The following is a 16,350-nucleotide window of genomic DNA, read 5'->3' as shown; positions in this document are numbered from 1 at the left end:
ACTGAACTGGCCTCTACTACTTCTACAGGAAGCTCATTCCACACAGCTATCACTCCCTGAGTAAAGAAATACCCCCTCGTGTTTCCCTTAAACTTTTGCCCCCTAACTCTCAAATCATGTCCTCTCGTTTGAATCTCCCCTACTCTCAATGGAAACAGCCTATTCACGTCAACTCTATCTATCCCTCTCAAGATTTTAAATACCTCGATCAAATCCCCCCTCAACCTTCTACGCTGCAATGAATAGAGACCTAACTTGTTCAATCTTTCTCTGTAACTTAAGTGCTGAAACCCAGGTAACATCCTAGTAAATCGTCTCTGCACTCTCTCTAATTTATTGATATCTTTCCTATAATTCGGTGACCAGAACTGTACACAATATTCCAAATTTGGCCTTACCAATGCCTTGTACAATTTTAACATTACATCCCAACTTGTGTACTCAATGCTCTGATTTATAAAGGCCAGCATTCCAAAAGCCTTCTTCACCACCCTATCTACATGAGACTCTACCTTCAGGGAACTATGCACTGTTATTCCTAGATCTCTCTGTTCCACTGCATTCCTCAATGCCCGACCATTTACCCTGTATGTTCTATTTGGATTATTCCTGCCAAAATGTAGAACCTCACACTTCTCAGCATTAAACTCCATCTGCCAACGTTCAGCCCATTCTTCTAACCTTGAATATTACTTTGCTGAAAGGGAAATGGCTGTGGTTAGAGTGGTCACTGGTTCCAGTGCAATAGTTCTTTATAACAGTGTATTTTGGCCCAACCATCTTAAAATGGGTCATCAACTAAATCAGAAGTAGTTGTGTGCAATTAATAATGTTCATTTCCTTTAGTCATTTCTTAGGTAGTGAAGCAGTCTGTTCCTGTATGCTTCAAGATCTTGATAATATGAAGATATAGGCTGAAAAATGTTAGTGACATCATGCCATATAAGTTCCTCACGATGATGATCATCCCATCAAAAAGTCTAATATCCTGCTTGGCATTTAATTAAGTAGCCATTGTTGAATTTTTACACCATTGAAACCAAAAACTCAATTGGATCAACAATATAAAAACTGGCATTCATCAGGTCAAAGGTTAGGAGACCTGTAGCAAATGGCTTATCTCCTGTCCCACTTGTACCTTTCTGCCATCTAGAAGTCACAAATCACGAGTGTAATGGAATACTTATCACTTGCCTGGATGAGTGCAAAATCTTGGCAAACCAGACATCCCAGAGAAGAAAAAGTTCTGTGAAATAATCTGAGGTCATGTAAGATCACGTGAAAGTAAATGGTGTGATGGTTTAATGTTTCTTCTGGAAAATGGTAACTGCAGTAGTTTTGTCCAGCTATAACACTGAAATGAATCCCAAGTGCTTGTTTAAATGTACAAAATATCACTCTACCCTTGTATTTCTATCTTAATTTTTGTCGAACCGAGAAACTTGGCCAAACTTCTAGCAAAACTTAACTTCTTGTGTGGTTAATTTAGATTTTAGAAACTCACAAAAAAATGAGTTCATATAAATTGGTTTCTTGTGCTGGTGAACACAAGATTATCAAATCTTGTATGAAGTTTCAATGTTATATCAAGTTTCCATATTGTGCTCTTTGGGTCCTACATTTTGCTGAGTGATGAAGGAGAAGTAGGAGAAGGAGCAAAGTGGTTGTGATATTTCTCTACAATGGTAAAGAAGTCGATGGTAATATGCAGGGTACTGTTTTACCTAGTTCTTTTGATTTACATATTTCTTATCCAGGATTTTTTCATCGTGACATGAAACCAGAAAACCTCCTTTGTATGGGACCAGAGCTTGTAAAAATAGCTGATTTTGGTCTAGCTCGTGAAATTCGATCTCGTCCACCGTACACTGATTACGTATCTACAAGATGGTAAGAAAAACATTTTTTTTTGCTTCTCATTTCTGATCAATGTGTATGGTAAGAGGGTAGCTTTATTTGACAGCATGCCAAAGACTGCTGTGAATTGTTCACAAAGTAGGCAGTAAAAATTGCATTTTACAGCTGGAAGTGACATACTATTTTCCAACATGCTACCTGTAACTTTAATATATTTAATGTGAGTGAATAAGGATATGCATATCAGATATGCCAGCGATGTAGAATAAATGCTCAATTCTTTATTTGCTGTTTCTTAATTTTTTTTTGTTTTACTAGAACATTCACAATTTAAAACAAAATATAAAGATGACCTTTTTTGTCACATATACATTGACACATACAGTGAAATGTCTGTCATTTGTGGCAAAGATCAACACGGTCACAGATTATACTGGGGCAACCTGTAAGTGTTGCCATGCTTCCAGCACCAACATACAAAACATCAGTCTTTGTTCAGTCAAACACAAGGGAGGGCAATAGCCTAACAAATGGAATTTTACATTTGGAAAGCCAGTTTACAAAAATAAATCACACAACTTGTTGTTTTCCCACCCCAATGACCCCCCCCACATCCCCCAGTCCTTGCCTTGTGAGCAGATCATGCTGTTGTAACATGGTTATTAACGTCTAATTTTGTTTTTGCATTTGGTATTTTTAGTGGTTTGAAGGAGCATACCAGAAGAACTAGTAGGACTAAGCCATATGGCCCTTTTAGTCAGCCTTGTCCCTGTTCTTCTCTGCAACCTCAATTCCACTTCAGACCAGAAAATCTGTTTTGTTCTGAAATTGAATTGAATTGACTTTATTTCTTATATCTTTCACATACATGAGGAGTAAAAATCTTTACGTTACTTCTCTCTCTAAATGTGCAACTTATAGTAAATAGTATGTACAGCAGGACTGTCAATATAACATAGAAATACAGTTGTGTCAGCATAAATTAAGTAGTCTAACGGCCTAGTGGAAAAAGCTATCCCAAAGCATGTTGGTCTTGGCTTTTATGCTGAGGTACTGTTTCCTAGATGGTAGCCGCTGGAACAGTTTGTGGTTGGGGTGACTTGGGTCCCCAATGGTCCTTCGGAATCTTTTTACACACCTTTCTTTGTAAATGTCCTGAATAGTGGGAAGTTCACATCTACGGATACGGTGGGCTGTCTGCACCACTCTCTACAGAGTCCTGCGATTGAGGAAGGTAGTGTTCCCATACCAGGTAGTGATACAGCCATGTAAGATTCTCTTAATCGTGCCCCTACAGAAAGTTCTTAGGATTTGGGGGCCCATACCAAACTACTTCGACTGTCTGTTGGCCTTTTTCACCACACAGCGGGTATGTACAGATCACGTGAAATCCTCAGGGATGTTAATGCCGAGGAACTTAAAACTGTTCACCCTCTCAACCCCAGGTACATTGATGTCAACAGGGGCTAGCCTGTCTCCATTCCTCCTGTAGTCCACAACCAGCTCCTTTGTTTTTGTGACATTGAAGGGAGAGGTTGTTTTCTTGACACCACTGTGTCAGGATGGTGACTTTTTTTCTGTAGCTGCCTCATTATTATTTGAGATCAGGCCAATCAGTGTAGTCTCGTCAGCAAATTTAATTAGCAGATTTGAGCTGTGGGTGGTGACACAGTCATGGGTATACAGAGAGTAAAGGAGGAGGCTTAGTACACAGCCCTCAGGGGCACCTGTGTTGAGAGTCAGGTGGGGGGGTTAGGGGTGAGGGAGCCCACTCTTACCACCTGTTGGTGATCTGACAGGAATTCCAGGATCCAGCTACACAAGGCAGGGTGAATGCCGAGGTCTCTGAGCTTCTTGTCGAGCCTGGAGGGAACTATGGTGTTGAATGCTGAACTGTAGTCCAAGAACAGCATTCTCACATAAGCATACTTCTTCTCCAGATGTGTAATGATGGTGTGTACAGATGTGGCTATTCCGTTTTCTGTTGATGGGTTGTGTTGGTAAGTGAATTGTAGGGGGTCCAATGTGGGTGGCAGCATGCTGTAGATATAGTACTTGACCAGCTCTCAAAGTGTTTGCTTATTATTGAGGTGAGTGCGACAGGATGCCAATCATTCAGACATATTACCTTGGTCTTTTTTAGGTACCAGAACAATGGTAGATTGTTTTGAAGCAGGAGGGCATTCTACATTGGGGGAGGGAGAGATTAAAAATGTCTGTAAACATACCTGCCAGTTGTGCTACACGTATCCTGAATACCCACTCTGGGTTGCTGTCTGGTCCTGCAGTCTTGCAGTTGTTCACTTGTTGGAAGCACCTACGTACTTCGGCCTCAGAGATGACCAAGCTACTAATCGCTTCAGCAGCTGCTTTCAAGGGCTCAGCATTGGCGACATCGAATCGAATGTAAAAAAGACTTAACTCGTTTGCTTTTAAGTATGCGATGGTGTGCAGACCCTGCCATAAGCTGCATGTGTTGTTGGTGGAGAGTTGAGTTTGATTCTTGTCCCTGTATTGTTGTTTTGCCACCTTGATGACTTTGCGCAGATCATAGCTGCATTTCTCGAGCTCCTGCTGATTACCGGCGATGTAAGCTCTGTGTCATATGGTAAGTGCTGCTCACGCGGAACTGCTGATCCAAGGTTTCTGGTTTGGATTGACACTGACCGATTTCTGGCGGACAACATCCTCAATCCACTTCTGGATGAAACTAGTGACCCCATCCCCCTGGATATGTTGACAAAACTTTGGAGAGACCTTAGTCAGCGATGCTCTTTTAAAGTCAACGGTGTTAATGAAGGCAGTCTCCAGGGTGCTGACGGTTTCATACAGTTCCTTGAGATCCTGGTCATTGTCAGCCTGCGGTGGAATATACACAGCTGTTAACTCCCTAGGCAGCCAGAAAGGCCTACATAGCAGCACCAGATCTGGGGAACAAAAAGATTTGAGGGCATGCACATTCCGTGGGTCGCACCAAGCATTATTGACCATGAAGCATGCCCCACCTCTTTTACTTTTGAAAAGTTTTTAGACCTGCCCGCCCAGAATAGGGAGAATCCAATGGGATGATCCGGTATCTCATCCGTCAGCCAGGTTTCCATGAAGCACAAAACATTACGTTCCTGTGTTTTCCACTTGTAGGAGATTCTGGTTCATAATTTGCACAGCTTCTTATTCAGGAACTGAACATTAGCCAGGATTATGCTGGGAGCAGTGGTCGATTACATGTAATAATTCAGGCTGTACAGCTCTCTGGGTCAAAAATTAGGGCAGAGACCATAGACCACAGACTGCAAAGCACACACCATAGAGCTCTGTACCATAGACTACGAACCGTAGAGCACAGATCATACAGACACTAAACACTAAAGAACACACGGTGTAGAGCACAGATGATAGAGCTGAGGCCACAGAGACCATAGTTCTCACAGATAAGAAATTCCACTCTTAGCCTCACAGATAAGAAGTTCCACCCTATTTTCCCTCTGAATCAAGATTTCCTATGAGGCAAAACATTGTACCAGTATACCATTGTATGTTTTTAAGTCATACTTTATTAGATCAAGTTCTCAAGATCTTTACCTATGTTGTATGTTACAGGTTGCTCCTGTGAAGTATTTTCACTGTGAAAATACTGAATTGTGTGTTCAGTCACTAGCTAGAAGGTTGAAGGTCCTCGGGGACCTTCCAATTAGAGTTGGAAAGTTAATTTTCTTTTTCCTAAAACTAAAGTAATTTTATGAATGCTTGAGATTTAAAAAAAATTCTTTTATGTGTTATTTGATGTTTAAATAAGGCCAGCAATAAAGAGAATTTTTTTAGCCAGCAGATGGAGCTAATTCACTTCATTAAGGTAAAGCTTAAGTTATTTGTTTGACTTTTTGGGAAGAAGCATCTCTTGCTGGTTATTACAATATACTGTATCATGCACAATCTTTACTGTTTGTTACAGGTATAGAGCCCCTGAAGTTCTTCTTCGGTCAACAAATTACAGTTCTCCTATTGACATGTGGGCTGTAGGTTGTATTATGGCAGAACTCTACACATTAAGACCACTTTTCCCTGGGTCTAGTGAAATAGATGAGATTTTCAAAATTTGCCAAGTTTTAGGAACACCTAAAAAGGTATGGAAAATTTTGCGTCTGATTATACCTTTGTAACATAGTCTGTGACTCATGATATAAAGATCAAGATGGAAAAATAATGTTCAGCAGGTGTTGAATTTGAATTTTAAAAGACTGTCTGACTTGGGGGTTTGAGTTGTCAGGAAATATTTGTACACAGCGGTAATATAATGCATACACATTTCTATCAGTAAAACTTGCACATTCTTTTGTTATGAAGTGTAGTTAAAGCATAGAACAGTACAACACAGGAAAGGGTCTTTCGGTCCACAAAGTTGTGCTAAACAAATCAGTAAAAAAATGGCCTACTAAGCTCATCCCTTCTGCCACTCAATATCCAATTTGTTCCATTTTTCTCATGTTAACGTGCCTATCTAAACGTCTCTTAAAAGTCCCTAGGCAACATGAGTGAATCTGCAGATGCTGGAAATAAATAAAAACACAAAATGCTGGTAGAACACAGCAGGCCAGACAGCATCTATGGGAGGAGGTAGGCTACCTCCTCCCATAGATGCTGTCTGGCCTGCTGAGTTCTACCAGCATTTTGTGTTTTTCTTAAAAGTCCCTAATATGTTTGCTCCTGCCACCACCCCAGGCAGTGCATTCCAGGCACCCACCACTCTTTTTAAAAAAAATAATCTTGCCCCTCACATGTCCTTTTGAAATGGCCTCCTCTCAGCTTAAATGCATGTCCTCAGGCATTAGGTATTTAAACCTTTGGAAAAATATATTGTCTATCTACTGTATCTGTAATCTAGAGATTATCACACCTCTCCTCAGTCTCTGCCATTTCCAGAGAAAACAATCCAAGCTCTTGTTATAGCCCGTGCCCTCTAATTCAGACAGTCTCATAGTAAACCTCTTCTTTACCCTTTCCAAAGCCTGGACATCCTTTCTTATAATGGGACAACCAGATCTGCATGTAATACTCCAGATATGCCCTAATTAGAGTTTAATAAAGCTGCAGTACAGCTTCCTGACTCTTTTCAAAACAAAATGGAAATTGTAATATCTTGAAGAAAACACTTTTCATGATTATATTTATCATCTGTAATTCTCTCTAGGGCCAACTGCATTGGCATTTAATACTGATTTGTTTTCCTTCCCACATCCACTTCAGATTCAGATTTATTGCATGAACCTGGAAACATACAGTGAAACGTCACTTGCATTAACAAGAACAGACCCAGGGTTGTTCTGGGGGCAGCCCGCAAATGTCACCACATGTTCCAGTGCCAACATAACATGGCCACCATGCTTCATTTCAATATCAAGACCTGTGCTCTTTACAGTAATTCCAAAACCCTGATTTGTTCCTTTGACATACAGTTTCTCAATTGCTTTTATTGGACAAATCTAGAATACCTTGAATGCCTACTCATACACTCATCACTCTAATTTATCTTGTTGGCTAACTTTGTTTTCTCCCCTCCCCTCAATCAAAGTTGTGCTGTTTACCCGCAGAAGCTTAAGTTCTTTTAGTATATTTTAGCAGTTCCAGCTACATAACTCTTTGACAACTTACAAACAGGTAGGAGGTACGGTAGCATTAAGGCTAGAACTATTCAGATGGGAAATGCCTTCTCCCAGGCTGTGAGACTACTGAGCTCCCTGCCACCACCATCATGTATGGAGCACCAGTTATTTACTTTTTGGCTTGCATAATAAATACTCATTATTTGTTAATTTATTTGTGGTAATAATACCTTTGTGTTGTGTGTAAATTGTACATTATACGTACTGTGTTGTGCTCCTTGGTCTGTAGGAATGTTTTTTTCGTTTGGTGGTATGGATACATAAGGTTGAATGACAATAAACTCGAATTTGACTTGATACTCCCACATGTATTTTCCACTGTAACCCTCTGGTTCTGTCGGCTGCTTAAGTCTAGGGAAGACTATCTCTGGCCCTGCTAAACGGGTGAGATTCAGATGTGAGTCCACCCTGAAACCCTCCTGTTTGTGTGGATGCTGTGTGATTTGTTACCCTGTTACAAATCAGTACTTCAAAATAAGACAGTACACCTCATACAATTAAACAATTCAGCTTTATAATTCTTAATTTGACTACAGGGATGTGCACAAGTTGGAGCTCATGGTTTCCCCTTCGCCGATCCTCCTTCGATCTTCCCAGCCTTCGTCAGACCATGACTCCAATCCAGATTGAGTCCTATGATCTCTTCCCTCTCTCTTCATCTCCCGCTGAACAAAACACCCAGAGCACCCTGGTGTTAGGCATGTGGCATGGAAACACCCTCTTGTCATTGGATGGCTCACATTCCAAAGCTCTCTTGTCTCTAACTGTAACCCAAACACTACTTCTACAGAAAGACCATTACATTAGCAGTGAAACCTTTCCCAGGGTGTTACATCACTCCTGTGCTATTAGTTCACTTCTTATTCTTTGCACTCTCATTTTTTTTCATAAATACACCATTTCAACTTTTGCACCCCTTTCTTTAGCAATTCACTCCTTGTTCACTTTGCTGCCTCCCAGTAACCTACCCTGGCCTAGTCAATCAACTATAAAACCCTGATTAAACCACACTTGGAATATTGTTCAGTTCTGGTTGCCTCATTATAGTAAGGATATGGAAGCTTTAGAGGGAGCAGTGAAAGACCAGGATATCACGTGGTCTAGAGGGTATGAAGATAGATTGAGCAAGCTAAGCATTTTCTCTTTGAAAGAGTGAAGGAGGATGAGAGGTGACTTGATAGAAGCGTACAGGATGATAAAAGCCTAAACCGAGTGGAAAAGCATAGACCTGGGAAAAGAGACTTCTCCCAGGGTGGTAGTGGCTAATACATAGGGGGCATAACCTTAAGGTTGATTAGAATAGTGGGTGGATGTTGGAGATAGATTTATGATTTACACTAAGTGTGGATATCTGCAACTCCCTGTCCGTGGTGGTGGTAGAGGTAGGAACAGCATTGTGCAAAAATCTTAGGCACATATAAACAAAAATATTGTAAAGCAAAGATGCTTTCCAAAAAATGAAAAGTTTCTAATATCAAAAGAATTACTATAAAGAGCGGTAAACAGTAAAAAGCTAAATCAAATCAATATTTGGTGTGACCACTTTTCTCCTATGTAGCCATAGAAACAGGCCCTTCAGTCTGTCTAGTCCATGGCTCAGCCATTTAAACTGCCTAGTCCCATCGACTTGCACCCAGACCACAGCCCTCCTATCCATCTATCTATTTATTAAATGTTGAAATCGAAATCAAATCCACCACTTATGCTGGCAGCTTATTCCGCGCTCTCATCATCCTCTGAATGAAGATGTTTCCCCTTGTTCCTCTTAAACATTTCACCCTTCACCCTTAACCCCTGACCTCTAGTAGTTTCACCCAACCTCAGTGGAGAAAGCCTGCTTTCATTTATCCTATCTATATCCCTTGTAAATTTGTGCTGGGGTGATTGATAGGTTCGTGGCCTAAGGTAGAATGAGATATTAACTTCAAACTTTCTTCACTATCACTCAAAGAGTTGAACTGCACGTGCATCTAACGAGAGCGTTTTAGACCTCCAGGTGGTCCACAGCAGGGATGATTGATAAGTTTGTGGCCTAAGGTAGAAGGAGATGAGTTATACAATTCTCGTTGCATGCACGTGCAGTTCAACTCTTTGAGTGAAAATACAGAAAGTTTGAATTTAATAACTCATCTTCTACCTTAGGCCATGATTTTATCAATCACCCCATACTATGGACCACTTCTGGAGGTCCAAGACACCGACTTCTACAAAGAAAGGATCCATATGCTCCATGACCACTGGACGAAGTGTGTAAATGTAGGAAAAATAAATTTGCTAGTTTTTCTAAAATTGGCTCCTTCTACCTTAGGCCACAAGCTTAACAATCGCCCCTCGTATACCGCTTTCAAATCTCCCCTCAATCTTCTATGTTCTTGGAAATAAAGTTTCTATCTTTTCAATCTTTATTTATAATTCATGTCCTCCAGTCCAGGAAACATCCTTGTAAATTTTCTTTGTACTCTTTCAATCTTACTTGCATCTTTCCTGTAGGTACATGACCAAATCTGCGCACAATACTCAAATTAGGCCTCACCAATATCTTGTAGAAATTGAACATTATGTCCCAACTCCTTTACTCAGTTCTTTGACCTCTGAAGGCCATTGTGCTAAAAGTGTTCTTTAATGTCCCTATCTATCTGTGATGCCGCTTCCAATGAATTATGGACCTGTACTACCAGATCCCTTTGTTCTACTGCTCACAGTGTCAAACCTATCCTGGTTGGTCCTCCTAAAGTGCAGCACCTCACAATTGTCTGCATTAAATACCATCTGTAAATTTCATCTTTAAAACTGAACCGATTCTGTTAGGTACAGTATTGTGCAAATTTATAAGAAAATCGGCTATAAGGTTGTTCCAAGCGTCTTGGGGAACTTGCCTTAGTCCTGCAGACTTTAGCTGTCTCGCTTGCTTGTGTCTCTCTCGGTAATCCCAGACAGCCTTGATGATCAGGGCGCTGTGGAGGCGCCACCATCTGAAACCATATAAAAACCTAGACTTCTGCACACAGTGCAATACATTAGTGGCCTTTAAAACAGTTAGATAGATTAATTTATGATAGAAAAATGGAGGGCTAAGTAGGAGTGAAAGGTTATATTGATCTTAAAGTAGGTTAAAAAATCAGAACAACATTGTGGCCCTGAGGACCTGATCTGTGCTTTTGTGTATCAGTACATGCAAACCATTTAAAGGATGTAATTTGAACCTAGGCTACATCCACACTAGACCGGATAATTTTGAAAACGCTGGTTTCGCGTAAAAACGATAGGCGTCCACACTATGCGTTTTTAAAAGTATCTCTATCCACACTGAAATGGAGATTTTGGCGAATCTCCTCCTGCTGTGCATGTGCAGGACACATCTACCGAAAACAAGCGACGTGTGGTGTCGAATCTCGCAGTAAAAGCGCGCATTTGTGTAGTTACAGATAAGAAAAACTTAAAACGACGGACAGCTGTTGGCTCTCGCACAGGAGAACTTAAACTAAAAAAAAAACAAATACAGGAGCATACGGCAGCAACCGGCAGGGAGTTCACGGACAGATTGACCCGGCTGACGACGAACATTGAAAAACTGACTAACTCTGTTGCATTAATAGAGCACCTTGTTAAATGTATAAAACATGCATGCATCATTGTTATCTTGTATTTCCATACAATGTTACATTAGGCTGTTACACATCTATTGTCAGAGAAGTACTTGCATAAATAGGTAAACCACCTTCATACAAGCAAGGACAGAAAACAGGGCAAAGGGAGTACAGTATTTATTCAGTAAGTTATGGGTTGAAGTATTTGGTGAGTACATTTCTAGCTCTTCTGGCTTCGGTCTTGTTGCCATCTTTTGAAATTGTTAGGTTGCGTTCAAGAAAACAAAAGACGGCACGCTGCCGTCTGATAGCGTTTTCAGAAGTCTCCAGTTACACCATCCACATTCATCTGCCCGAGCTGTGTTTTCAAAAATATCCACCTTGGAAAGTGTTTTTGAAAAGCTCCGGTTTCAAGAGACAAAAACGCTGTTTTAGTGTGGATGGAGGGTGAAAACGAAGAGAGAAAGCTTCGGTTACGGATTTATCCGGCATAGTGTGGATGTAGCCCTAGATTCCTTTTTGTGAAAGGTATTTAGTGAATAATTAGGTGCAAGTTTGCCCAGATAATGCTTTGCTCTAACAGTGATGATTGAATTATGCTGCAATCAATTGTGTCAGACATCTTTATAATTCACACTACTTTGTAATTATCATCTTAGAATAATTGGTCAGAAGGCTATCAGCTTGCAGCAGCCATGAACTTCCGCTGGCCTCAGTGTGCGCCAAATAACCTCAAGACTCTGATTCCTAATGCAAGTGGTGAAGCCATTCAACTGATGAGGGATATACTGCAGTGGGACCCTAAGAAGCGCCCAACTCCAAGCCAAGTGAGTTTATGAACTGTAGCTGAAATGGATTATACTTGCTATCAAATTGCTGGAATGCATAATTAATTAGGGGGAAATTATAGAAACCTACATTAATGATCAGCTTATGGTCTGTCAATGGGCCATATAATTTAACTGTTTTAACTAAGTCATAAATTTATGTCATGTTTCTGGTCTTGCAGGTCATTCTGATATTCTGGAATACTTTATCGTGTGGTGTGAGGGAATTTCTCAGAATTAAGTTTTTCTGTTGAATTTGCATAGTTCCTATTTCGAATTTAAGATCTCGGCTAATCCTATTTCTCTTTGACTTTGTGCAGATTGATGCCTGGTTCTAATTCTACAAGTGGGGGCAGTTCTTTAACATGCTCATTGTCTATCCTCGATGAACTTGTAAATGGGACATCAGGATGGTGATCAATTAGAAGGACCATTGAAACTAAATATTTGTTTTGATATGTAGTTTCAGTTTTGTAGAGGATGATGAAATTCCCCACATCCCAGTAGCCATGAAATTCTGTCACTCTTTTGATTGGCTCTGATTAATCTATACTAGAGACTGTCCTATCAAACTCCTCCTTCAGCCCTTTACCTTTCCTACCACCCGAATTCACCTAGCCAGTCCTCCTTCCTCTTCCCTTTCCTTTTTATTCTGGCATCTTCCCTTTTTCCAGCCATGCAGAAAGGTCTGGGCCTGAAATGTTGACTGTTTATTCATTTCCATAGATGCTGCCTGACTTGCTGAGTTCATCCAGCCATTTTTGTGTGTGTTGCTAGAGATTTAAAAAAACCTGTCTTTGTGGTGTAGTATCACTTAAAGCATTTGCATCAGTATAAACGGTGTAAAGGCAGTACTTGGCCTCAAAATGTTTTGCATTGTATTTGCAGGCACTGCGATATCCCTATTTCCATGTTGGCCAAGCTCTGGGAACTCCTCAGCAAGTGCAAGAGCAAGGGAAACAGCAAAGAGAAATGCATAACAGGCACACGGTTAATCAGCTGAAGCCTGTGCCACCACCTCAACCGCCAGCCCTGCTTAACCCCCATCCACCCTCAAGGCAGTTACAGCAAATTACTCCCTCTCAGCACCAAACTAGTGTGCAGCAAGCCAATATAACAGGCTCACATGACAGTGGCAACATCAATGAACCAACAAAACAGCATCAAAATATTCTACCTCCAATAAACATCAAAGTGTGTAAAGTAAGAATTCTTGCTTTTAAAATTGATGAGGGTTAGTGTCATAAATTTAACCAAGGTGCTAAGTGTATAGTTAATTTTAGACCACATTTGGAATATTGTGTTCAATTCTGGTTGCTTCATTGTAGGAAGATTGTGGAAGCTTCAGAGGGGGTGCATAGGAGATTTACCAGGATGCTGCCTGGGTAAGAAAGCATGTCTTATGAGCAAAGGTTGAGTGAAGCTAGTACTTTTCTCTTTGGAGCAGAGGAGGATCGACAGGGGTTGGTGACTTGAAAGAGGTGTAAAGATGATAAGAGACATAGGTTGATAGCCAGAGACTTTTTCGCAGAGCGGAAGCAGCTAATGCAAGGGGCAAATTTTAAGTTACTCAGAGTAAGGTATAGAGGGGATCTCAGAGGTAGATTTTTTTTTACACAGAGTGGTGGATGCATGGAACACTGCCAGGGTGGTGGTAGAGGAAGATACCTTGGGGACATCTAAGAAACTCCTAGACAGGCACATGGATGAAAGAAGCATAGTGGGAGGAAAGGTTAGACTTATCTTGGAGTAGGTTAAAGGTTGGCACAACTTTATGGGTCAAGACCCTTTATTGTGCTGCAATACTCTATGTTGTGATGTCAGCGTAGAAGATCATAACATAGAATACTACAGCACATCAAGAACATGTGTATGGAATATAGTATTCCATGTTAACATTACAACCATGTCAAAGCCCAAGGTTTAATATATTATCCGGAAGTAATTTCAATAACCTGCATTTTCTGTGGGAAATGGGATTGTGAAATTGCTCCTTGGTAGTTAAGTACCTTTCTCGAATTTATTATTGCCTTTTAATCACTTGGCATATTCAGGATGTTGCTACTTGAGAAGCTAAAGGATCATGATTAACCATAGATACTGCTTTTAAAAAAAGGTTGAAAAAATGTAATCTCATTTTCTAGTGTAATTATAAAAGAACAGAATCAGTGTTTAGTGTTCTTTATAATGCATTTTTTGGGAAATACTCAGATTGTTAAATCGCCTCACTGTTCTGCGATGCAGAACCAGGACACTCCTGCAATTGGGCTGTCCTGGTAATAGCTATCTTTTAAATAATTGAATAGTATTTTAACTTCTTGTTCTGCTATTACACCTGGGCATTTTAGCGAAGTTGCTGGGTTATGGGGTCAAATACACTTCCTATCTGGCCTCTCTTAACACCATCTGGCATATCTAGTGTGGTCCTATTAATTTTGAATGGGGTTCCTGATCTTCAGTTATTAAGGTAAGTTTTTTTCAATGTATATTAGTTTTAAACTAACAGAATTTGTGGTTTTTTTAAACTACAAGTTCTTAATTTTAAGTTTTAAAACCTTCCAGTATTCCTAATTGTCTTTGACCAAAGACAATCAGTTGAAGGAAAAGCCTTACAGCATGTGGTGTGGAGGCCCATGTGGTGTCTGGGCAGGGCCTTAATTCTCATAATTTACACTTGGTGTCCCACCATACCCTACTGAATGGTCAAAACAATGATGTTTGCAGTGTACTGGGAATTACATGGCCACAAAATATGCTAGTATAGGCTAGCCAGTAGCTGTAAGGGCTGGGCTGGACGGTGCACCAGGATAGTGGCTAGTGTAATGCTTTACAACAGCGATTCGGGTTCAATTCTTCCAAGAAGGTAAAATATTTGTACCTTCTGATCACTTGGATTTCTTCTGCATCCTCCTGTTTCCTTCCACATTCCAAAGGCTCATGGGTTAGTAAGTTGTTGGCATCCTATGTTGGTGCTGGAAGCATGGCGACATTTGTGGGCTGTTCCCCAGCATGTCCTGGGATTGCGTTTGTCATTGATGCAAGCAAAGCACCTCACTGCATATTTCAATCTTCAAAATAAATCAAATCTTATTTTAGCAAATGCAACATCAAATTTGTGCAAGCTTAGCTCCCATAAATTGTAAAGTGATCATTTTCAGATGTTCTGATTTAGAAATTTTGATTATTAATAGAGAAGTGAGATCTGTTGGTCAGGGAACAGGCAGCATCACTTGTGGAAGCAGATTCCAGTTAAATACCAAGGCCTATTCAAGTCATGTGATTTTTTTCAGATACTGTAATATATTTGGCTAGAATATTAGGCATAATTTCTGCTTTTACAAAATGTTGCTGTTTTGTCTAACTGATTTAATTTCTCATCTGTCATCTCCAACTGTACTGTATTGTGTCAGTTCGCCTAGATCTTTGTATTTCAGACTCTTGGATGTTGCTGAAATTCAGAACCTTCTGACATTATGTAAGCTGTCCAATTATAGGTTGTGTTAGTGTTTATTTACAAAAATTTCCAATGAAACAATGTAAATATTGCAGTTATGCTTCTGATTTTGTTCTGATTATTTTAATCATAGCTCAAGTTGTTAAATGTTTTTTTGTAATCTCAGAAAGTAATCAAGACAGAGGATAATATCTGCAGTAGCACCAAGCCAAATGGCAGTGCTCGACGATGGAGTCATACTATTTTGAAAGATTTCAGCAACTGGAATGATTCTGGAGGCTTGGAATTTGTTTCTTCAGCTAAAAATGCAAATTTGAATGATAAAAAACGCCGAACTCAAGAATCGCAGTTGAAGTAAGCAGACCACCATTCTGTGCCACTTCGTCTAATTTCCTTTTGAAGTTGTAAACTATTTGGTGAATCTTATTCTTTGCAGAATGGAAAACTGTTTAGACTTTACTCCTTCAAATACTAAATCAAGTAGTAAGAACGTGCCGACAGATAATCTGCCTCAAGCGGATGCGACTTCTAGAGTTTCGTCAGCCAAGTATCACTATCTGAAACAATCAAGATATCTGCCAGGTTTGTAACAAATGAAGTCTGTAACCATTTCATGTTGGTGGGAAATGGGTAATTTAAGCAAAAAGTAAAAGATGTACTGTACCTTTTGAACTTAAATAATAGACCGTCAGGCAGTAGGTACTACACTATAAGGACTATTAGGTTCTTACCCCACGCTGTGACTTCAGAACACCCTACTACCACCCAATACACATTATTAATGACAGTACCAGTAGGAGTAATACTATTGCAAGTGTTGAGGCCCCCATTGGTCGGGGTCAACAATGGATGTTTTGTCCTAGCTGCCTAGATACGCAAGCCTAGGCAGTATGATATGGAGAGCGAGCTGTTGCCCATGTAGCAAACTCCTCTCTACGCATCTGATGAACACAAAGAAACTGACA

General features: G+C 40.2%; 1 protein-coding gene across 4 annotated transcripts in view; it reads left to right on the top strand.

Annotated features, from left to right (window-relative positions):
* LOC132400745 (serine/threonine-protein kinase ICK-like) overlaps positions 1-16,350 on the top strand; it is a 60,535-nt gene that overhangs the window by 29,901 nt on the left and 14,284 nt on the right. For 3 of the 4 annotated variants that reach the window (XM_059982043.1, XM_059982046.1, XM_059982045.1), the window contains 6 exons: positions 1,758-1,890; positions 5,810-5,981; positions 11,764-11,931; positions 12,820-13,134; positions 15,552-15,739; positions 15,822-15,967. In XM_059982043.1, coding sequence (XP_059838026.1) covers positions 1,758-1,890; positions 5,810-5,981; positions 11,764-11,931; positions 12,820-13,134; positions 15,552-15,739; positions 15,822-15,967 — 1,122 coding nt within the window. The remainder of the gene's footprint in view (positions 1-1,757; positions 1,891-5,809; positions 5,982-11,763; positions 11,932-12,819; positions 13,135-15,551; positions 15,740-15,821; positions 15,968-16,350) is intronic. The other variant, XM_059982044.1, reaches the window with a different exon arrangement.

Source organism: Hypanus sabinus, chromosome 10 (genome assembly GCF_030144855.1).
Source record: "Hypanus sabinus isolate sHypSab1 chromosome 10, sHypSab1.hap1, whole genome shotgun sequence".
In the NCBI taxonomy this organism is placed as follows: Eukaryota; Metazoa; Chordata; class Chondrichthyes; order Myliobatiformes; family Dasyatidae; genus Hypanus; species Hypanus sabinus.
Note: the sequence above shows the minus strand (reverse complement) of the source record. Positions and strands in the feature narration are given on the sequence as shown.